Below are 23,683 nucleotides of genomic sequence, written 5' to 3'. Positions count from 1 at the left end.
TTTAAAACGCATTTACTCTCATCCATGGTATTCCATCTAAAGACTATTAAAGGATAACCCTTGCCTCCTTTTTATCATGCCATCTTCCCTCTACCCTCTTCAAGAAATTCCTCAACAGACAGAGAGTATCAAGGGTCAGTGAGATTAAGATTCAGGAGGTTCCAGATCCTAGCATAAACTCACATACTTACCCAAGTCCCCAGAAAGAATACCACATGTACAATTTAAGAACCACTTCACATCCTTTTACAACTGCCTTACACTTACTCACAGGACACCTCCATCTACTTTCATTTAACCATGATTAAAGCATTATAATCCTCTCAAATTCCACCTCACTGCTGCTGATTATTATTCTTTGTAATAAAAGCCCTATACCGTGCTACTGACATAACCTGCACAATTCTGGATTGAAATTATGCCTACCGGATCCCGAAGGTACATCTGAAGCTCTTCCCTTTACTCACACACATCGAAGGGCACAAAACATAGGCCCCCTCATAGGATAATCACAGCTCTGTCAGACCCCCTCAAAGTAATCTACCCATGCCCTCACATCACAAAACACACCTCTGCCAAGCAGGCGACTGCCTCCACCATTCAGCACAGGTACACCTAGCACCTAACACATTGACTGCACCTGGAGTGCATGCAAATAGTCCCTATTCACTACTGCCAGCTCCAGGAGATCAGAGGAAAGATGGTGTAGGCTACTTTTTTCCCTACTTTTTTGTCCTTTATTAGTGTTAGATGGAATCATGTGGGTGAGAATAGGCTGTAAAAGGAGATGAAGAGCTTGTACATTTCAGCAACTGTAAGGTTGGCAGAGCAAAGGTATGTGTGTATTGTAGCATTGCTGAAAGAGGACAGCGTGAAGGTTGCATTTATACCCTCAATTGTGCATTTCCTGGTTTTCCGAAGTTCATGTTTTGTTCAACACAGTGTTCTGCAAGAGGAGGGCACACCACCAAGCAACCGTAACACTGCATTAACCAATTTGCCAAAAGGTAGTAATTTCACTGAAACAAGCATACAACTCTTAAATGTTTTGTATATTTAAAGCATATTACAAACTTAGAGCAATCGTATCACTGACTTCTCAGTAACTTTAAAAGGAGCTTAATTTTTTCTTTGCCAGAATGATCCGAATTTAAAATCTTACATTTATTGAACATGGTGCCTTCCATAATCCAAGAACCCTAAAGCACTTTACAATTTATGTGGATCCCGTCACTCACTGCTGAACCACAGCCACCCCTGGAGTGGAACAGGGCAGCTTTCTAACCATACAACAGCTTGGGACAGGAAGACAAGATTGAACAGCACACACCAAGTCACCAAAACCAGTTCCTCCAGCAGCAGGGATTGGTGGCATTGGAAAATGTCTACTTACATGCTAGTACCTATGATGATTAGTAGCAAGTTTTTGCCTCATCATTTATCGCTAGGGCCCTATCAAATTCTCGGCCATGAAAAACATGTCATGGACCATGAAATCTGGCCTCCCCTCCATGAAATCTGGTGTTGTGTGCGCTTTTACTCTATACTATAGAGATTTCACAGGGGAGACCAGCATTTCTCAAATCGGGGTCCGGACCCAAAAGGGAGTTGCAGGGGGTCAAGATTTTAGGGGGGTTGTAGTATTCCCACCCTTACTTCTACGCTGCCTTCAGAGCTGGGTGGCCGAAGAACAGCAGCTGCTGACTGAGGGCCCAGCTCTGCAGGCAGCAACACCGTACCATGCCATCCTTACTTCTGTGCTGCTGCTGGCAGCAGCTCTGCCAACAGCAGGAGGGAAGAAGTAAGGGTAGCAGTACTGCAAACCCCCCCTATAATAACCTTGCAACTCCCCCACAACTTTTTGAGTCAGGACCCTCACAAATTAACACACCATGAAATTTCAGTTTTAAAATAGCTGAAATCATGAAATTTATTATTTTTAGAATCTTATGACCGTGAATTTGGTAAGGCCCTATTTACCACATTACTTACCTCTGAATTGAGCAATATAGGTATTGGCCTACAGGGAGCAGTATAAAACCCTACCAAACATGAGCAAAAATATGTTTTAAAATGTTACCATGAATTCTGCATGGTTTGGCCTGCTTTCTTCCCAGCTGAGAGCCAAGCCTATTTATATGATAAAAATATAAAATAATTTAATGCTGTGGCATCTGTATAATGATCAGGTAGAGCAACAAATACACAGGGAATCAGAATCTTGCTTCCAAAACTGAGCAAAAAAAGATACAATCAGGAAAACAAATGAGGATTTAAAACCAAAAAAAGCAACAAATGAGGAGACAAAGAGGCAAAGCTGGGTTGTAACAAGCATGACAAGTTCCATCTGCAAAATATTTCTGAACAGAGCTGCCAGAAGCGAATTATTTCATGGATTCCAAATTCAAGACTATGGTTGAGTTAATACAGACATAAAATGGGTGTGCTGCTGCTGTCAGCCCTGGTTTCACTCAGCCATGACATAAACCTGAATACAAAGCAAAGGAGGGGTGGAGCGGGGGGGGGGGGCGGGGGGGACTAAAAAAAGGGGGGCAAGAAAAGAATGAAAGCAGTTAAATGAGAAAGAGGGAGGAAAATAATGACAGAGTTAATCAGAATACAAAAGCCAGCTCCACCTACCTCATTCTGCATTGGCTTCTCATTCACAGCAAAAGGCAACACAGCATTTTGGTACTGTGCAGAGACAGAACTACTATCATAAATTGCTCAGAGGAGAGGAAGGAATTATTCTCCCTACTAAAGGCACAGCATGTTGTAATGCCATTGCCAGACAGGAGGAAGAATTCTCATGAGAAATATGAGAAGTGTAGCTATACTCACTTCCTAAGAACGGCCATACTGGGTCAGACCAAACGTTCATCTACCCCAGTATCCTGTCTTACGACAGTGGCTAGTGCCAGGTGCTTCAGAGGGAACGAACAGAACAAGTAATCAAATGATTCATCCAGTCACCCATTCCCAAATTCTGCCTCCTTCTCCCTTTGCTAGGACACTACAATTCCCTCAGGAATATTTAGAGCTACAAAATTAAACGAAAAATAAAAAAGATAGCCATAGTATAAACCTCTCATTTCTTGACTCCATCTGCAACCCCAGAGATCTGTGCCGTGCAGGTGCCTATAGCCCAGCGTGCTGGTTTTAAGAGACCAGCCACTTTAGAAAGATTTGAGATATAAAAGAACCTCTGGTTAATTTGTATGAAGGAAAAAACAAAAACAAATTCATGAAGTACAAGAATGAAAGATAGGAGTCAGGAGCCAGCAAAGATTATTTTCTAAAACACAGCACGAGTCGTTCCTTAGAGGAATGGTTTCTACACTGCTGGCTCTGGTCTCCCTGCAGCCCCCCAGACACACTTATTGAAACATTAGCTTAAAACACTGACCAAAAAAGCCAGCAAATGGATACTTTCAACACAGTTTTATTACTTTCTCTCAAAGACTTCACTAACTCCTCAGGCTACATGAGACAGAAGAATCAGGCTTGTCAAGGACATGCCAGGTCCTTTCCAAGATAGTCTCAAACATACAGTACTTTAGATTTCTCTAGTTCACTCCATTTGCTTGGTGGGTTGCAGGATTCCATCTCATTGCAATTCCCAGGGCAGAAGGATTTTACAAGCATCCTGAAGGTGATCAATTTCATCAAAGCAGTTCAGCTTGATGAGGGATAGCTTCATGATGCCGGCTGATATTTTCAAAGGCTCTATGGCATTTATACCACACACAATTCCACTTCTAGTGGTTTGCTGTATTTGGCTGATGTTTTGCAGGTTAAGTTGAAAGGGGGAGAGATTGATTAAACAAACACTGCTCTCTGTTTGCCTGGGGGCTGATACTCAAGCTTGCAATGCAAAGGCTGCTTTGCACATGGTAGCAGGGACTGCTCTGACCACAGAGAATCAGGCTGGCTAACAGAAAGACAGAACACACATGCACAAATGGGCTAAATACATTTTTTTTTTTTTAGCCACAGATGTGTTATCCAGCCAAAAATATGGCATCCAGTTACCCAGTAGCGTCCTGGAATCAAGTGGTCATTATCTGACATTTAATACTTATGTGAGGAATAAGCCTCACTCCATACGGAGTTAATGCTGTTCTAGAGCTGAACAGTGTATTTCACAGAGGGAAGCTGGGAAAAGTCTCTAGTGACTGAGAAGGGCAGAGAGAAGAAGACACTTTCCCAGGGCTATATAAGGTGAGGGACTGGAAATAATTGCAGGGATGTCAGTGACATGCAGATTCTGAAGCTGCAGAGAAGTGATGACTTAACACAGAACAGAGTTGTTTTTTCTGAAGTGTGCTGCACAGAAAGTCAGCAGTCTCCTGCCTTCCCAGACCCTCATTGCTTGGGCAGTTTCAATACTTTAAGTATGAACGTAAGAATTTTCTCTTTTAGCAGTGCTTTTTCTGGGTCTCCAAATGGCCAACTGAGAATGTGCTGTTCTTAGCATATCATCAGCAGTCAGGTTTGATACTTTGGCCTTTTATTGTCAGTAACTGGAATTCCCTGCCTCTAACAATTTAATTGCATATTTGTTCCAGCTCACGTTCTAATGAAAAGACCCAAGGCAAGAGTGATTTAGATGTGTAAATGCAGATTTTGAGCAGCACAAAGTGTGGCCACATCATATGCCAGGTATATACACACTTTCTTCCTTCTACAAAGTACACAATACATACACTAAGCATCGAAGCTTCCAGGTCTGAAAACATTCTCTTCAGAAATCCTTAATGCTTGCATTCATTTAAAAAAAAAAAAAACCACTAGAAAGTCTTCCAGAAATTATTGCTCATGCCCTGTCATTTGAGGCACATGCCTTTCATTTAATGTATTTATTCTAAAAGTTACAAACTTCCATCAAAATAAGATACATAATGCTCAACAGCCTTAAACTCAGATTTTTTTAAAATGCATTTTTCATGAAATGCAGCCTCAAGTAACCACTTGTCTTCAACAGCCTCTTAAGAGCATATCTTGAAAACATATAGTGTAAAACCCACAAACATTCCAACTACATGAATGCAGTTTCTATTATAATTAATTTTATATCAGAGGGATAGGAAATTTACAGGACCACAGCTCCCAGGGGAGCTATGTCTCCACAAAGGTTGGGGGGTAACCAAGATTAGCACAAAGACACTGGGTCTCGAGTGACAACCACAATATCTGCAAATTCTGTCTAGCCAGCTACCTGGTAGGGTATACCACCGATTATAAAGCTGTGTACTTTATCAACCTGACAGCTGGGTTGAGGATTAATTTAGCTAAAGATTGTAAAGTGGCATAAGTGCTATTCGAGACCCAAACTTTGTGGACTAACAGAAGGGAAAACAATCATGTCTCACCATAGTCACAAGTATTCCACAATGAATTCCTCCTCTCCTCAGTACTTGAACAGAATATGCTAGACTGTCAGCATGAAACGCATAGTGCTGTCAAAAGGATCTAGTTTGCTAATTGGGGTAGGGTCGTAAGTGTATTCTCTGAAAACCAAGCCCATCTCACACTGTACCATCTACAGGCTGCTAGTAAAGCTGTAAATCCTCATAAGCAGCAACACAATTCTCCACTTCACGGCATATGGCAGGATCACCAGGGAGACAAGGAGCAGCAGCAGGTACTCAGGGGAGGACAGCACTCTGGCAGGTATCGGAGTGGGGAAGGGCAGAAGGGAACAGAAGAAATAAAGAGCAGCAATTCTCAGTCTTCACAATAAATAGGTACAGAGAGAACTCTACCCATCTCTCATTCATTCAGTATTTTACTTCCTCTCATGGAACAGAGAAATCAGAGGGATTCATTTGCCTCCGAAGTGTTTGGGAGATGAGGCTGTCCATGTAGTTCATGTACCACACTTAGGTGTGGACACACATACCTAGCAGGTTAGGATGAAGTCCAGTTGTCATGAGAGCTGTAGACATAGGTTGGTGAAGACTCTGTATGCAGAGGATAATGGGCAGCAGGCCTGGCTCTACTAATGATTAAGAGCAGATTACTAGATAGCTAGAATATTGTCCACGTCAAATGCAATCCTTCTGGTGAATGTTGCTAAATCATGTTGCTATTTTCTCCTCTCTCACATGTACTTGCAGTATGCTTTGAAAATGCAATTTAACCTTCAAAGTCAAGCAAGTTTCTGTCCAACAATGTTCCACTGATAACAGGGTTTGTCAAAAGATGCTCTGAAGGGAAGAGATCACTGTGAGTTTAAAACAGATTAATTTCAATAACTTTCTTATTTACAACAGGCAATTGGTAAAAAACTACAGCATGGGGTAGAGCCAAAAGGCTAAAAAAAATGGGAAGTTTATGTAGGAGCAGAAGTATACAGTAGACTACAGCAACACCAGTGAAAGACCCAAAATGCTGCAAAATGGAAACACTCAGGAATAAACCCCTTAGAGACCTTGCCAAGGAATATTCCTGGGCATTTTCCCTTTCCTATCTATAGAACAAACTATTTTGGAAGACTTGTATCATATCAAGTGCTTTGAGATCCTCAGGTGACAGGTATAAGATATTACAGCAGATCCCTCTTAACTGGGTCATCCTCTAGGCTGGCGTATCTTCCCAAATAAGAGTAAAGTCGATTTCTGTAAGAAGCAGTCTAAAGATTTGAAAAAATAAGATACTGAATAAAAATGGTACTCTGCATTTCATCAGCATTTCTTGTTTTAATCTTTGGCTTAGCAACTTCTGTATCAATAAAACAGTGTTCAGTAATTCACAAACATTTAACACCTGGATAAACACCACTCAGAACCAACTAAAGATGACCTCATAGTAACATTGGAATTGCCAGCCCAGTTCAGTCCCAAGGTCCATCTTGTCCAGTATCCTGTCTCCAGCAGTGGCCTGTACCAGATGCTTCACAGGAAGAGGATACCCTGTAGTAGGCAGAAGTAGGATAATCCATCTCCAGAAACCTTGTCCAAATCCCTACTAGACAGAGATTGGTTTAAAACCTGAAGCAGGAGGTTTTACCACACTAACATAACTCTTTATAGTTACTCTAGCTCAGGATATTGTTATCCATACAAATGTCCAATCTTTCTTTGAATTTTACTATATTCTTGCCCTCAGTACACAGTAGCAATTAATGCCTAATTGTGCACTGTGTGAAAGTGTATTTCATTTGATCAAGTTCTGAAGGTGCTGCCTTTCAATTTCATTGAGTTTTCCCTTGCTCTCTGTCCTGTCTTAGAACACAAAAAGTTTCTGATCTCCCTTCTCTAGGCCACTCATTTTTGTATACTTATTAGATCCCATTTTAATCTTCTTTATAAAGTAAAAATCCTCAAGATTTTTTCCAGCCCCTGGATCACTCTTATTGCCCTTCTCTGAACCTCCTCCAATTCTGCAGCATCCTTTTTGAGAGGGGGTGACCAGTACTGGAGGGGCATTTGATATTCTCCATATTGTTCTCCATCCCATTCCATATGGAACTGGGCATCATTTGCTTTTTTTTGGCCACAGCTGCACAATGAACTTTAGTTTTCATTAAGCCATCCACAACAATGCCCAGGATCTTCTCCTCAGACTGGTTATGAGAGTCCTCTACAGTGTATGAATTGTTCAAGTTTTTCCCCAACAGAGAAAACACTTTGCAAGCCTCAAAAAAACTAAAGGGGAAGTCACAAGGTAAGACACTCTTCTGCAGTGCTTGCTATTTTGTGGGTAGTACAGCCTCAGTGCTTTTTCCCCTAGCCTTGGGTTTATGATGTCAGAATGGTTCATCTTTTGCAGCTGCCTGACTTGGGGTGGTACTTCATATGCCACTTATTCAACTTCGCACATTTTAAAGGCCACTTTAATTAGAAGATGAAATACTGAATATCAGCCTAGTCATGAACATGAAACTTACTATGACAAAGGGAACTGATCAATGTGACCTCTGGAAGCTTCTCTGGCTAAAATTAGAAAAAGTATCTGTATTTTATTTCAGGCTCCAGCAGTTTCGATTACTGAACTTTTGGTATTGTCCCTTGATAACCTGTAGGCAACCTTTAGAGCCAACTGTGGATGCAAATCTAGTCTCCTGTGTGTGTGCTCCACATGGAAAGAGGGCTTTTCCTGTTGCACTTCACCCCAAAAGGTTAGCAAACTGGCATAAAATAAGCAAAACCAAGCAGTGAACCACACAAGTTTGGCTGTATTGATTAGTCTTTAACATAAGGATAGCAGTGTTTGCTTTGCTGTGACACAGGATTCAACATACAGCAGTCATCACCTTATTTATCAGATGTCCTGGCTCTCAGGAATTTTAAAGTTCATAGTTGCAACAAACCTAAGAGAAACTCTTATCTGATTAATATTAAAATTCTACATATTGAGCTGGAAAAATAACCCTGTCGGAAGAAATGTGATCCAGTGTTCAGAGTGCAAGACTGGAGTCTTGACTCCCAGTTCTAGGAACAGCTCTGCCATAAATTTGCTGTACCACCTTGCCTGAGTCATGCCCATCTGTGCCCCAGCAGACCATTGCACAGAAGTTTAACAGTTACTCTCTAACATCTCATTCAGTTCTTATCCCTATATGCATGCACAAGCCCAGATCAGAAAGATGACACCTTTATTTATTTTTAAGAAACAGGGAGGTCGGGGGGTGGGGGGAGAGAAGGGAGGAGAAAAACTGCTCTGCTTCCCAGCAACCAAAATATTTGAGACCATCCTGCTGGTACAAGTTTCCTTGCTTGGACTCACAAGAAGGGGGGAAAAAACAAAGTTAAATTGCTCTCCATGGAAGGAGAAGGATATAAACAGGAAGGATACAAACATCATTGCTAGGTTTTTTGGGAACCTCTCTCAGAGTCTTAACCTTGAGTCACACACATGAACCAGAAACAGCTTATAGTACCACTGTGGTTTTCTTCTTCTCACTACTTTCATTCCAAAACATCTGTCTTTCACAGCCAGCACTGGCAGGAAAAAGAGAGATCTCAGATACCATTGGAGAGTCTGACCCCACCTTTGAAATCTCATTAGCAACTTAAAAACGTACAGAAAAAAAAAAAGTCAGCTCCTGATTACCCATCCCTGTCCCAGCTGAACACACCATAATCCATCCTCCTCACCCCTCAGGCCCCCAATAATCTGGGGATCATCTTTACTCACTGCCCTTCGCATCTAGGCCAGGTCCAAGTGCTGCCTCCAGAAAATTTCTAAAATTCACAGCTAAAACTAATACAGGTTCTCAACAACTCCCACCTCAATCACTGCAACCTCCCACTTTCTGACTTTCAACCCACATCAACTCTCCAAGAGCCAATTACAAACACAGCTGCTAAAACAATCTTCCTTCCCCATTGTTCTGTTTTCCTCCCTATAAATCCCTTCACTGCCTCTCCCTTCAATCAAATTTAAGATTACCCTGTGCTCCCTCAAGATTCTCCACCACTCTGCCCCCTCCTTACATTTTCAGTTGTGTCATGGCACTACCCCAAGTCACTCCACTGCATCAATAGACGACATGAATGTCCATTTGCTTCCCCCACAAACATCAGTGCTTTCTTTCACTGTGCTCATTAAGTAGGGAATGCCCTTTCTGTACCAGCCCATAGGGCCGCTATCCTCTTCCTCTCTAGACCCACTTCCATCATGTCACCTACAATAAATCAGTTAACCCATAAGAGCTGCATGAAGCATCAGAGATAGTTGTTTATTTATTAAGTTCTGATTGTTTGGCTCCATGAAACTGTGCATCTGCTACATGTGTAACAATACTCTTGAACTCCCACTCTCCTTCTATAGTTTTTAGAAACATACAAGCTAGTGTGACAAACTATATTGCAAACTAGTAGCTGAAAGCCCATACTGCTACATGGGTGTAATTCATTAATTCATCTGTGTAAAAGAGCTGAAAATGGCTGAGAATTTAAAAACTGGATGCTAACAGACCATGAATCCCCGTGACAACTGAAACTGGTGATGATCTAGGACAAGAGTTTTATGGTAAGCTTGAACGGGGGTAGGCAAGTGTGTGTGTTATGCTGGGAGACTTGTATTAATTTGTGAGTGGCAAACTATGGGTGCGTGCTGCACTGAGAAGCTGTATGTGCTGGGTTTATTGTGTACACTAGTTATGGTTATTTGTGTCTGGAGGGGACGCATGGAGAGATTTGTGTGGATGGCAGTTGGGCGCAGAGATGTGGCAGTTGGACAAAGTAATTCACCATATATGCAGTCTCATACAACCAATTAAGTGTTGCATTCTAATTAGCTGTAGAGTAAGGGTGGTGATTAGCAGAGTTACCTCTGATATCACAGCATGCTAAGACTCCTGCACAGATACATGCTTTACTATAGCTGTATGCCACACTTGTGTAATTCAGGAACTCAAAATGGCGGAGAACTTAAAAGCTGGATGGTAACAGACCATGTAATCCAGTGATGATGCAACTTGGTGATGTTTTGTACAGGGGCAGCTTTAGTGGGGGTTCACAGGTACAACTGCACCTACAGAAACTCCCATGGGGCCACACCCAGCTCCCCACTCTCGGTGCTTCAACTTGGAGGCACCACCACCCACAGCGGCACCCTCCACCCACACACTACAACTCTAATTCTGGCCCAGTGCAGAGGGTAGGCAGCTGGAGATCAAGTCCTCCCCCACACTCAACCCTCAGTGGTGGCTCCTATCTCACAGGGCTGGACCCAGCTTCCTCACAATGGGTGCTGTGACCTTGTGCATGGGGTCACAGCACTACTCAAGTTTCACCCAGCCACCCTTCCAATCAAGTGCACCAGGTTGCAATACCCACATTGGGGAGCCAGCCCCAGCGGGCCAGAGCCACTACTACAGGATGAATGTGGGGCAGGCTCATTCTCCAGCCCCCACCCTGCCCCAGGCCTCACACCTGCTCCAGGTCAGTATTAGATCTGCGGTGACAAAGTGGAGCATGCTGCTGCAGGTTGTCTATGCCCCTACGTCGGGGCAAGGAGGTGGCATCAGCATGCACCCATTGAATTGGAAGGCTACATCCGCCACTGATTCCAAACAAAAAGCTCTCACCCAGGCTTGTAGCTGCTTCCATCACTTCACACTAACTCAGACATTTTAGGCTTCAGAGTAACTGAAGCTTGGAATTTAGGAATCTTATTACTTTGGGGGGGGGGGGGGGAGACAGGGACTGTGTCTACCTTTGAATTTTTAATAGTACCTAGCACAACGTGGCGCTGATCCCAAGTAATGCCATCGGTGCTACTGCAATACAAATAAAGGTAAATCCCAAATTCACCCTTCTGCATGAGAGCTCATACCGCTTCATTAAGAGCCACTACTCGGAAATTCTTAAGGCACAGTGTAGATCAGGCTCAAGAAACATACGGAAACCTCAAAAAAAAAAATCCCCCCACCTCCCAAAAAAACACGCTTTGCAGATGGTTTGTGCCAATACTTAAAAAAAAAAATCAGCATGGAATAATTTTATTCCAGACATTAAGAGACAAGCCAACAAATAAAGCACATCAAGTATGGGGACAGTTACAAAGAGATTCATGAACTTTCTTTATTTATTATTTCAGGGTGTTTAATAGCAGTCAGCACCAAGCATTAATAAGCATATCTTATCCCAAAACCACTGCTCGCCTTTGAACATAAAAATGAAATAACCTAGCCAGACCCAGGCTTCAGAGGTATTTCTTTGTTTATGCAGTGTACAAATAACTTGGAGTATGATTTTTAGAAGAAAGAATTAACAGCTCGTCCGCTCTATTTGCTTTATGATGTTGAAAGCACATTCGTTCTGCTTGTCATTTCCTCTATGACTTGCTTTTTGAGCTTTCAAACAGGTATTAAAAGAGGGGTTCAGGGGTGGAGTGGAAAGAGAACAGGATCGTGGTTGTACCAGAGTTATCTGTGGATACATTCCAATTTGGCTTAAAAAATACCGCCAGCTTGCCAAGGAAGCAATTAAAGAGGTAATTTATAGCCAAATGATTTACTCTAAAGAGTAACGGGCAGTAACAGGTACCTTTGGCCAAAGTAAAAAGATCTAGTAGGTGTTTAAAGGGAGAGGGGGTGGGAGACAGTAAAGGGCTATAAGATAAAGGAAGAATAATCTTAGCTTGAGGGCATGAAGTTAAGACCTTCCAGATCTATGAAGTTCCAGCATGTGAAAGAGCAATTAAACCAAAAGCAAGTACTACAGACAAAACAAAGTTTTAATAACTAGATACAACTGCTTATTTCCTTCTGTCCTATACCAGAATAACTTGAAGACTTAACAGTAAATTCGTATTGTTTTAAGTCGAAAAAAATTTACACCAATTGCCATCTCTGCACTCCCTTTGATCTCCGAGCAGGAACAGCTCAAGACTTCTGGTAGAAAAGAAGCCAATATAATGGCAGCCTCCACTTTACACACACAGATGAGTTCTATGCTACATAAGTATGTGTGTTGTAGGTCCAAAGTATGGTTGTGAAATACATAAAGAACACTTTTACATATAAATATTGCTGTTAATTGAATGTATGTGCTCTAAGGTTACTGGAATATTTATATGCTCACTGGCCATTCTTAATAAGAGGCACTTTGTAATTCCTCAATTCACACCATTATAGACTCTAGAAAGACTTGGGGAGGAGGAATAGCCCATCCTACAGGGATCACAAATTAGTTTACAGGAATGACTTAATTCCAAGTAAAAAAATAAAGGTAAGAAAGGTCTAAAACAAGTTAACACACCTCAAGGTACAGTCTTAACTATGAGTCAGACACCTCTGTAATTCAGCATTGCCCTCAGAATTTGAGCAAGAGGGAAGGAAGCATAATCGGACACTCATATTCCTTTTTACAGTAGCTAATTTGATTCCCCACATAGTCAGATGCTTCAAAATATTACAGTATTCTTTCAGAACTCTATACTAACCACGAGGTTGTTTAGAAGCTCAGCACACTGGAATTTTAAAAGGCAAGGAAGTATATGTTTAAAAATAGCCACAAAAACTCCACCTCTTCCGGTTCTCTCTCTTTACTACATCCCTACCAACCCTCATTTTCCAGTCACTAAAAACACGCATGATCGGTGGTCTGATTATGCCAAAGTTTTGATATGTAGCTTTAAGCCATTCCAAGAGATTTAAAAAAGCACTGCCATGCAGCAGGCATTCATCTCTCCTTAGCCGCAGCTTGACTCCATCACAAATAGTGACATCACACTGATTTATAGTTTTTGGGAAAACAAATGAGACATTGGACATCTAAATCCCTATTCATATACTAACAATACAGTATTCAGAGTAGCAGCCGTGTTAGTCTGTATTCGCAAAAAGAAAAGGAGTACTTGTGACACCTTAGAGACTAACAAATTTATTTGAGCATAAGTGTAGCTCACGAAAGCTTATGCTCAAATAAATTTGTTAGTCTCTAAGGTGCCCCAAGTACTCCTTTTCTTTTAACAATACAGTAATGGCCTCTCACTACCTAACAGATATCCAAGCCATTCTTTAAAAAAAAAAAAAGTACATAAATAAAATTTCTGCCTTTGGATCTTAAACATTTGACTACATCGGGGTAGCCAACCTAAGCTTGAGAAGGAGCCAGAATTTAAATATGTACATTGCCAAAGAGCCACAGTAATACATCAGCAGCCCCGCCGATCAGCGCCTCCCCCTCCTTCCCCACACTTCCTGATCAGCTATTTTGTGGCATGCAGAAGACTCTTGGGGGGAAGGGAAGGAAAGAGGACATGGCAGGCTACTGGGAGGGGGCGAGAAGGGGTTGAGTGTGGACAGGGGCTGTGGCAGAGCCAGAGGTTAAGCGGTGAGCACCCCTGGCCCATTGGAAAGCTGGCATCTGTAGCTCCAGCCCCAGAGTCGGTGCTTATACAAGGAGCCACAGATTGGCCACTCCTGGACTACATCCTGCCCCCTCCCACCTGCTCTCCCCTGGAACAGAAACCTACATCCATGCTCTTTCAAATGTATTTTAGTTCTCGTCACCTGAACGAAATCGTAACAAAAAAAGTTGGTTATCTGGAGATTTGAGAGCCTCAGTTTCACTACATTTATCCAATGTAAGAGACGAATAGGAAGACAAGAATATTTATTTTATTTGACAGCATCAGCTTTTCACTCCTATCAGACAATTGGCCAAAAAAGATAAAATTACAGACACCATTCATTTATATACATTATATAATCTGCTTTCAAATAATTTTCAACTCATGAATTACTTTAGTGGTTGGTAACATTTCGACCCACGTACAAAACTAGAGAATTAGAGACTAAGACATAATAGATTACAAATCTGTGTTTCTACTAATCCCATAAGGTTTCTTATCACAGTTCATAAAACCAATGATATTTACACAACATGGGGGAAAGATCAAGCAAGTGAGATTTACAGTCCCTAAGTTTATGATTTGACTTTTAAAACAAAGACAGTATCAGGAAATCAGCTTGATGGGACGCACTTGGTCTATTTCTTCTGGATACATATGTTCTCACTTCCTGTGTATTGTTCTCTACCATTCAGAATGATAGTTGCACGGGCACTGGATCACTTTTTGTTTTTTAATCTTTACATGATTAGACCAAGAATTTCTCCTAGTCTTTTCACTAAAGAAATTGACTTTCGACAACCTCCACTTAACTCAAGTGCTTTGTTATTTACGACTAATTTCAGTATTGGTACTAGGGTAGTAGAGCACGGAGTATTTTGCGAGCTCAGGTGATACTGCCTCTGAGCCAAATGGACAAGAATAGACTCGTAGACTGCTCTATCACTCTGTCCTGTTTAAACCTAATGGACTAAGGCACTGAGCAGGAATCTGTGGAGTGGATCATTTACAGTAGTTGACACAAAGTAAAGAACAAGTAAAAGTAAGCAGATCAAATCTGATTGGGAAGAATACAGCAGAGAAAGATATGCACAAAAGTCTGCAAAAGGAAAAAAACCATCAGAAAACAGAGCAAAATGGCAAATGAATAACAAAATAATTTATGAAAAGTTCCTTTAGGTGGGTGATGTAGTCCACAGGCAAGACAATAGGTATTGTATAGAGTAGTATAAAGAAATCATTGTCAGTATGAAATTTTAGTTTGTACTGACTTTGCTAGTGCTTTTTATGTAGCCTATTGAAAACTAGGTAAATATCTAGATGAGTTGATGTACCCCCCTGGAAGACCTCTACGTACCGCTGGTGGAGAACCACTACTGTAGCACCACTGCTGTAGTGGACTTATGGCAAGGCCTATCGAACAACAACTGTGCACAAATGCAAGGATGTCGCTAGTTCCTCCTTTCCAGGGATCACACCCCTTGTCAAAACACCAATGCTTAAATTGTAAAAAGGCCCTTCCATGGGATGGGGAAGTGGAGCGCCTCCTGGAGGAAAGTAAGGTATGGATAACCTGGTTGTAATAGCCCTCATTCTACAAGATGGTTCATTCAAAGAGCCATGCTAGATGTAGAGATCCTGGTATGAAAGAGGTCCCTCTGCGAAGAATGTCTGGGTGACACTAGCGGAAAGAAAGGTTGCAGGAAAGTCATTGCTACAAAATCAGAAAATAAGGTCTTTACAGACTCTCTGAAGCACTGGCAACCTCATGGACTATTTTAATTTGTACTGTTTAGAAATAGGACTTGTGGGAAGGTAAACAAGAGAATCCTAACCAGAGTAGGAGACAGCCATTTCCCAATGGTGTTGGGTCATTGCATTTGAGAAATCTTTTGCATACTTTGGTATTAAAGTTCATTGTGAATAAATCTATTTGTGGGCAGCTGAATCTTTCTGAAGTCACCCCCAAAGCTTTCCGTTCATACCCCATCTTGGCAGGAAGAATATTATTTTTAAGCTGGAAGTTTAAGTGGCACTGAAATTTTTTGGGGCCCCAAGAATGCTATATTCAAGTCAGACTCCAGTCCCGACTCCCTGCAACAGGAAGATACACTTAAACCTGGGCTACCAAAGTCTTAGTGTCTCATATTTTAAGCTGCTAGACTTAGGGGAAATCCATTTCCCCAGCAATACATCTCTCCCACGTGACATAACTGAGAAAAGCTCAGAACCTCATAGGGCTGGTTTTACCCATTGCAGACACTGTACGATTTTCTTTCCTCTTACCTTTTTTGGGGACAAGACTGCCACCGAAGTGGTTACTGGAGAGGTTGTTGTTATAATTACTGCTATCTAGCATTGTAATCATTATTTTGCTTTATTCACCCACATGGAAAATTGTATGTGTGATCTTACAAGAGGATACATTTCAAATTAGCTACAATTTCCATGTGCAATGCAAAATGGTAAGATCTGCCATGAAGGGAGCAGAAAGAGGAACTCTGCTTTTTGTCCTGGTTGGTTTTAAAGTCACTTTCCAGGCGGGAGGGGAGGGGAGAACACAATTAAACTAGGACCCCAAGCTCCAGGGTTCCCTCAAACATCTGTAACAACTGTGTAAGTGAAGTGAAATGGGAGGGGTGAGGCCCCAGTGAACATGATGTACTGGAGCCTCAAATTTCTCTCTACAGGCCTGCTCCTTCCTCCTCTGGTTTGAAGAGACGAGGATGAGATGCACAGACACCTGCCAACACATTATAGGAAAGGTGTCTCAATTATTGTTGCTTCCAGGAACTTTTCACTCCACCGAAGTCCATTCCCCTGCCCTCCCTCAGGTGCACCCTCTTCTGAGAGGAACACTCTTCTATTGAACATGGAATCCTCCACGAGAGACCTGGTGTAAAGACTTTGCCTCCCTTCCAACCCAGGAAATATATTTGGTGGTAGACTAGAGACACTGGCAAAAAGGGAGTGTATGTCTAATGATTAGAAGATACAGCTAACACGGTTCAGTACAGTGAGGACTGATTTAACTCAAAGCAATGTAAGTCACAGATTTAAATCAGCAAGCAGGAAACCTTGATTTAAATCAATTTTAATCATGTTTTACATTTGTACTGTTGTTTTCCCAAACAAAGGGCATTCTCATTAAAAACATGTTGATTTACAACTAAATACAGCCTTTAAACTAAGTTTGTACTACAGATAAGGTATATATTATTTAAGCAATTATGTAGCTTAATCTGAATAAATGTAAGTTCTTAGTTTTCACATTTTTATGATGTTAGAAAATAGTAAATGATGGATTTATTTTCTAAATTAATTTTTACTTGTGATGTATGTCAAGCTCTCTTTGGATGGTAATTAGAACTCAATGAAAATACACAAAAACTTTTAATTATTTAAATAAACCTAGAAAAGGTTTATCAAAACAAGCTTTGTATTTAAAATTACCTGATATAATAAACAAAAGGGAAGTATTATCTGTAGTGAATTGAACTGATTCTTCCTGGTCACCATGTCCTTCTAGATTTTAGAAAAGTTCAATATCCCCACCTCTGCCCCAACTAACTGCGTGACCAGGGGTCATTTCTCCATTTCATTTTCCCTGTCCATAAGACAGTGATAGTAATGGCCTACCTCACAAAAAGGTAGCAAGGCTAATACATCAGTGTATGTAAGGCTCAGTGCACTTCTGTAATGTTGCATCCAAGGAACGCAACATCAAACAACTTATATCAGCCATGGCTAACAAGATGCTTGATATGCTGATTCCCTTTGTTACTATAATCAGAAATGCCAAGTTAACTGTTTAATAGATCAGAGTGCTAGTTATAGAACTGTACCTAGACTGCAGAGAACAGCACACATGGATAAATCTGAAACAGTCACTGAGAAGCTAGTACAAGCATGAAGCTGTCCAAGCAGCTTTAATCATTCTGAGCCCATTATGCTGTATTTTAGATTATTAATAGTACATTCACATTTACCTATTTCTAAAAAGGCATTCTGCAAGAAGCTCCAAATGAGAACTTGGCTTCTCTATTTCAGAAAGAGAAAAACTCTTATTGGCCAGGTCATTCTGAACAACTGCCGCCTGCCAGGGCTATTTCACCTCAAGTGTTCCATTTAAATCAACACATAAGCATCAGAGCTCTCCTGCTTCACAAGTCAACATGAGCTCAAGTTTCCAGACAAACACCCAAGAGACAGTGTCTTGCAGAATGTGAGACTCACCCTTAGCAGGTGGAGACTCTCACCTGTGCAGCACATGCTGGTTTGTTTATTTAGCTATAACTCAAAACCTGCCAAAAACTGCAAAAGAATGGCTCCTTTCTAAATTTCTTCCCTTTCTCACCCCCTGAAGAGGGCTGTCAAAGGACTTGCAGCGCCCCCTCCAACGCTACGCTTTGCATCACATTCCCACCTCAGAGCTGATTCTAGCCAAGATCCAGCATCCCCACAGCTCACCTTACCTTATTTGTCCCAAGACAAGTTGTGGCTGGGCCTAACTTGCCTCTTATGTGTTTTCATATTTTAATTAATTTAATTTCAAGAACGGGGAGTCAGCTCTGGAATTTCAGCCTCAACCAAGTCTCCCCACCCTGGCCTGCTGGAAAAAAGGCCCTTTCTGGATTGGTTTTCCCCTAGAATGAAATGAAATTGCCTACACACCACCACATCCCCTATACGTGGCTACATCCTCTCACTTCCCATGCAAGGATTTAGCCAGCTCCCTCCCATACACTTTCTCTTCCTTACATTGCTGCCTCTGGCAATTTGTTCCACATTAGTCCAGTCTGTGCACTCCATGCTCTCCCATTCACTGGAACTCATGATCCCTTTTATATCGTGAATAAAAAGAGCCAAAGTCCCCACAGCAGGTCCCCTGCTCTTCCCTCATACCAACTTAACCAGCATGTTTAAAAATAAATCAGTCACTGAAGCAGCCAGCTTCTGGATCAGAGGCCTAGGACGCCCCAGTGGATGGTTCAAAGGAGATCTGGGGTTTTAAAACACATTGATTTAGGATGTTCTTACTGAAAATGGTTGGAAAGGAGTGCTCTGCCCTGTCACCAGCAATTTGAACACAAAAAAGCATTTTAAGTGTCACACCACATCCAAAGCTGCACTACATTAGAAATTTAAGTTACATCCTCATGTCTTTAGGACAGGAACCATCTCATGTGTTCATGCAGCATCTAATGCAGAGGTGCGCAAACTACGGCCTGCGGGACCGTTCTGCCTGGCCCCTGAGCTCCTGGCCCAGGAGGCTAGCCCCCGCCCCCTTCTCCCACTGTTCCACTTCCCCTGCAGCCTCAGCTCACCACACCGGCGGTGCAAAGCTCTGGGCAGCGGGGCTGTGAGCTCCTGGGGCAGCGCAGCTGCAGAGCCCAGCCTGACCCGGTGCTCTGTGCTGCATGGTACACGGTTGGCTCCAGCCGGGCGGCGTGGCTGCCTGTCCTGGTGCAGCCGTGCCGCCAGCCACCAGCGCCCCAGGCAGCACGCGGGGTTGGACAGAGGTCGAGGCAGTCAGAGGGTGGGAAACAGGGAGAAGGAGTGGTTGGATGGGACAGGGGTCCCGGGGGGGGGCAGTCAGGGGCAGGGGGTCCAGGGGTGGTCAGGGGACAGAGAGCAGGGGGCAGGTGGATGGGGCAGGAGTCCCAGGGGGGCTGTCAGGGGATGAGAAGCAAGGGGGGGGTGGGGGCCACGCCACGCCTGGCTGTTTGGGGAGGCCTTCCATACAACTTCTGAAACCTGATGCGGCCCTCAGGCCAAACAATTTGCCCACCCCTGATCTAATGCAACAAGGTACCAACCCATGACTGGTGCTCTTAGGCTCTACTGTAATACCAATAATCATAAATGCTAACTTAGGATGCTGCTAAGTGAAAGACAGAAAAGAATGTCTGAGCAATCTAGTCTGTGAAAAACAAACACCATCCTCTGCTGAAGGTTGATGTGCCAAGGTATTTACATTTCACAAACTGAACTATTCTGTGGTTTCTTTGCAGCGAAGTGTCAGTAGTGTATCTTGCCACATGCTCAAGAAAACACAAGCCACAAGATCACAGTAGCAGTGTTAAATAAACCACTACTCTGCACAGGTTGGGAGCACTCCATGAAACCAGGGGGTGAAGGGGGAAACAGGCTAGAAGGCAGACAGATAGGTGGCTGAAGTACAACAAGAGTTGAGTACGTTAAAACGACAAACCACCAAAATGCAGCCCTAGAGCTCAATACAGTCCATGGGGCTCTCTCACGATCTCTACAGCCTAAGCAGCATGCCCAGTTCAACCCACATAGCAGAGCTAGAGCAAGGCAAATTCGATCTCAGAGCTCCCCCTCTGCATTAGAGTTGAGGGGGAGGGGTCACAGTCAGTTCTATTTTATGCACATTAGGTGGCAAGTTGCCAACAACTGTTGGATGAGCCAATTCTGGGCCCCTTGAACTAAGCCATCACCTAAAGCAGTGTGGAAAAACACATGCCTCTCACATGAGCCAAGTTCCTGGAAAGCATCTGAGTTACAGGATAGGTTTTTTTGCTTCCTCAGAAAGCTACTGATGGTTTAACCCTTTGATATACAGACTAGTTCAATCCAGAGACGCTGCTATAATACCACATAATATGGTGCGAATGCTGTGTAGATCATGAAGAGATGTACCCACAGCAAGTTGGATTATTGCCTAGATAGCCCAAGTGGCACGTCAGGCCAGCTCCTGAACTAGAGGGCAGTAATCATATCATCCTACATCTTGTTAGTATTCTCAGCAAGGGCATTGGTGGCTGCCTTCCAACTGGAACTGTGCTCCATTAAGATGGGAGAAGATAGTACACGCTCAAGGAGAGCTGTCAGACTGGTTTGCTGCCCTCCCTCCAGGTCTGAGAGGGGAGAAAGTAATGTATGAGAATCATGTGCAGAGTATATCAGTGTCCTGGAGATTCACTCTCCAGATCAGAAATCATTTCTAGACCAATTCTTTACGACCAAGCAGGGAAATCACTGTGCTCCAGTTTCTGCAATCATAAGAAAGGTTTAACTATATCACGAAATTCAGTGTCTGGTCTTTGTTCTATTACAACAATAATAATTAACAAGACTTCAAAAGAGTAAGTCTCCCCACCGAGGCTTTTGGGGATCACATTCTTCCCTTTCTGCCCAAAATCCTGAGGGAACCAGAATGAGTCCAATTACAGGACCCTACTGGGCTCCCTTGCCACATGTAAATAGCAAGGTAATGTTTATGTAGCAGCTAATTAGCATACTTTATGGAAGCAGACCTCTGCTTGACCCTCTGTGCTGCTCCCACACACTCAGACCATTCCTTTATGCTGCCCCCTCCTGCCAGAACAAGTAGGCTAAGAACAGAGGAGTAGAGCAGGTTGCTTGAAGTCACACCCCGAGAGTGGAGTTTGCATACTTGTGGCAAGGAACCCGTGAGGAGTCTGGTGGCACCTTAAAGACTAACAGATTTATTTGGGCATGGGTTTTTTACCCATGAAAACTTATGCCCAAATAAATCGGTTAGTCTTTAAGGTGCCACAGGACTCCTCCTTGTTTCTGTGGATACAGACTAACATGGCTACCACTCTGATACAAGTAACCTATGTTACAGACCCAAGACCTGAGTCTGCAACGGTCATGATTTCCAGAGAAATTAATAGGGAGAGTTTTGCCTGCACAGCTCTGATTTCCTTCAATCAGTGTTCTCTGGGGCACTGTGAAGAGTGCCACACCACATCCACACACGTCCATAATACAGGCTTTTGATTTTACTTCACTTTTCATTTTAAAATACAACATTAGACAGTGGTTAATTTTAAACATTTGCAAACTAGCCTCATCTCAGGAGATTTCAGACTCTTTCATATTGGAATTCCTCTCCCACTGCCTCATGTCCCCAGGCATAACAGATGAGCCAGCAAAATGACAAATCCAGATTATCAAATTCATATCTACACACAGAGTACGATTCTCCTCTTTCACTCTACTGAAAGTCAGAACTCCATTGAAATCAGTGAAGCTAAATCAGTGTAAAAATGATGTACAGCAAGAGCAGAAGTTGTGCAGCAGTGGCCCCCAATCACAGACCAGAGCCCCACTGTGCTAGACACTGTACAAATGCATAACAGAATAAGGCAGATATTTTTGTGGCATCTAAATGACACACAAGTATCCTGAACATGGTAAAAAGAACAGAACACCAATGTCTGTCCTGTTACTCAGTAGAACAAGAGCTGCATCCTGCAGGGAAATATGGGAGGGATTTACTCTCCCACCCTGCGAGCATCTGGGCACAGTGTTCTTCCTGTAGACACCGATTACCAGGCCTGCTTCTCCACTATGTACTAGTCAAGTTACACCTGCTGTGCCCTATGTTTATTTGCTTACTTCTATGACCATGATATTTTTCAAGCAGCAACTCTTCAAATGCAGTCAAAACCTTAGCAAGACAAAAATTTGCAGTTTGGTATGCATGGAGATCATCATTCTTAAGTGTCTAACTTAAGTACATTTATATAGCACAGCCCTCTGGCAAAGAGTTATTTTTCCAGTGCTGTTTTTCAGACCAAGTGTTTTTAGAACTGGGACAGGTTTCAAGCTCCTCAGCACAGGGACTCTGTCTCCCTATTTGTCTGTAAAGCACTTGGCAAACTTTGGATGCTTTATAAATAATAGCAATATAGAAACAGAACATAATTCAAATAAGGTACCCATTTCTCCCTCCAACTGTTATAGGCTTATATCATTGTTACAATATAGATCTGACCTTTCACGTGAGGTGTTGGGAACATTAACATGGTGCCAATTGTCTTCACATGCCTCTACAGTTACAGCTTAACCAAGTTAGTTGTCTAGGTGAGGGAAGGGAGGAATGCTTCCCATATTTAGTTGGGAAATTGGTTTTCAGTAGAATTCCAGCAGTTTACCGTTTATTTCTTCAGCTGCAAAGACTAACATTACAATAGCTGGTTTTCTCTGTAACACAATTTGAGTGACAAGACTTTCAGACTCTCCTTTCCTCACAAATGGTTTCTGTAAAGAGATCCTCATTTTCTGTAGCGTAGTAGCTGGCTGCTGTAGTTGTGTATCCTATCTGCATTATTCTGGCAGCCCTGACTGATGGAGAATGATGCTCTTGCTTGTCACTAAGTGACTCAATGTTTGTTTCAATTAAAATAAAATACTGCTTGGCTTACAAAGATTCCCCAAACCATTTAAAGAGTGGGAGCAGGCCAGGAACGGGCAGGCAATTAATCTCAGATAAAAATTAAATGTCTTTTTCCACAAGTCTAATCTACAGTCAGGTGTGATGCTAAGGTTCCTAATCGCTTACGCATTCAATGGACTGAGCAATGAAAGTTACAACTCTTATGCAACTGTGTTCACGTAAGTTCAGTAAATGCACTCAAGAGTAGCTGTTTCTGTAAACCACTGTGGCTGTCTCTACACTAGGATATTTTTGCTAAAATTCCCCACAACTGCCATTACCATTTCAGCTTTGTTGCTGGTAGCACTGGTGGGAGAAATAGCACAGACAGGGTTCCTGGGTACACTGAGGTTTTAATTGCTATATTGTTTAACCCAGGACAGAGCAGGCCTACATGGCGAGGCATTGAGAATGCCAGCAGCTGTCTGCCCCCCATCTATATGAGGGCTCCCACCAGTTGAACTGAAATTACATTAACTACATTAGAAAATTTTTACTACAATTCCTTAGTGGAGACAAGTCCTAACTACAAGACTCAAGAAAGAACTAGCCCACAAAGCTTTTTACAACTGCAACTCAACAGACTTTAGTGGAGTAACATCCTATTCTCAATGTCAGGAGATCAGAGTCAGACCCTTGGATCAGTGGAGTTTGGACCGA

General features: G+C 42.5%; 1 protein-coding gene across 3 annotated transcripts in view; it reads right to left on the bottom strand.

The window, feature by feature from the left end:
* SCAI (suppressor of cancer cell invasion) overlaps positions 1–23,683 on the bottom strand; it is a 103,844-nt gene that overhangs the window by 76,338 nt on the left and 3,823 nt on the right. Inside the window, exon 1 of one of the 3 annotated variants that reach the window (XM_074974026.1) lies at positions 2,641–2,755. The exons of the other annotated variants lie outside the window; for them this stretch is intronic. Coding sequence (XP_074830127.1) covers positions 2,641–2,663 — 23 coding nt within the window. The 5' untranslated portion in view covers positions 2,664–2,755. Of the gene's footprint in view, positions 1–2,640; positions 2,756–23,683 lie in introns of those variants that run through there. 3 annotated transcript variants of the gene reach the window in all.

This window comes from Natator depressus, chromosome 16 (genome assembly GCF_965152275.1).
Source record: "Natator depressus isolate rNatDep1 chromosome 16, rNatDep2.hap1, whole genome shotgun sequence".
In the NCBI taxonomy this organism is placed as follows: domain Eukaryota; kingdom Metazoa; phylum Chordata; order Testudines; family Cheloniidae; genus Natator; species Natator depressus.
Note: the sequence above shows the minus strand (reverse complement) of the source record. Positions and strands in the feature narration are given on the sequence as shown.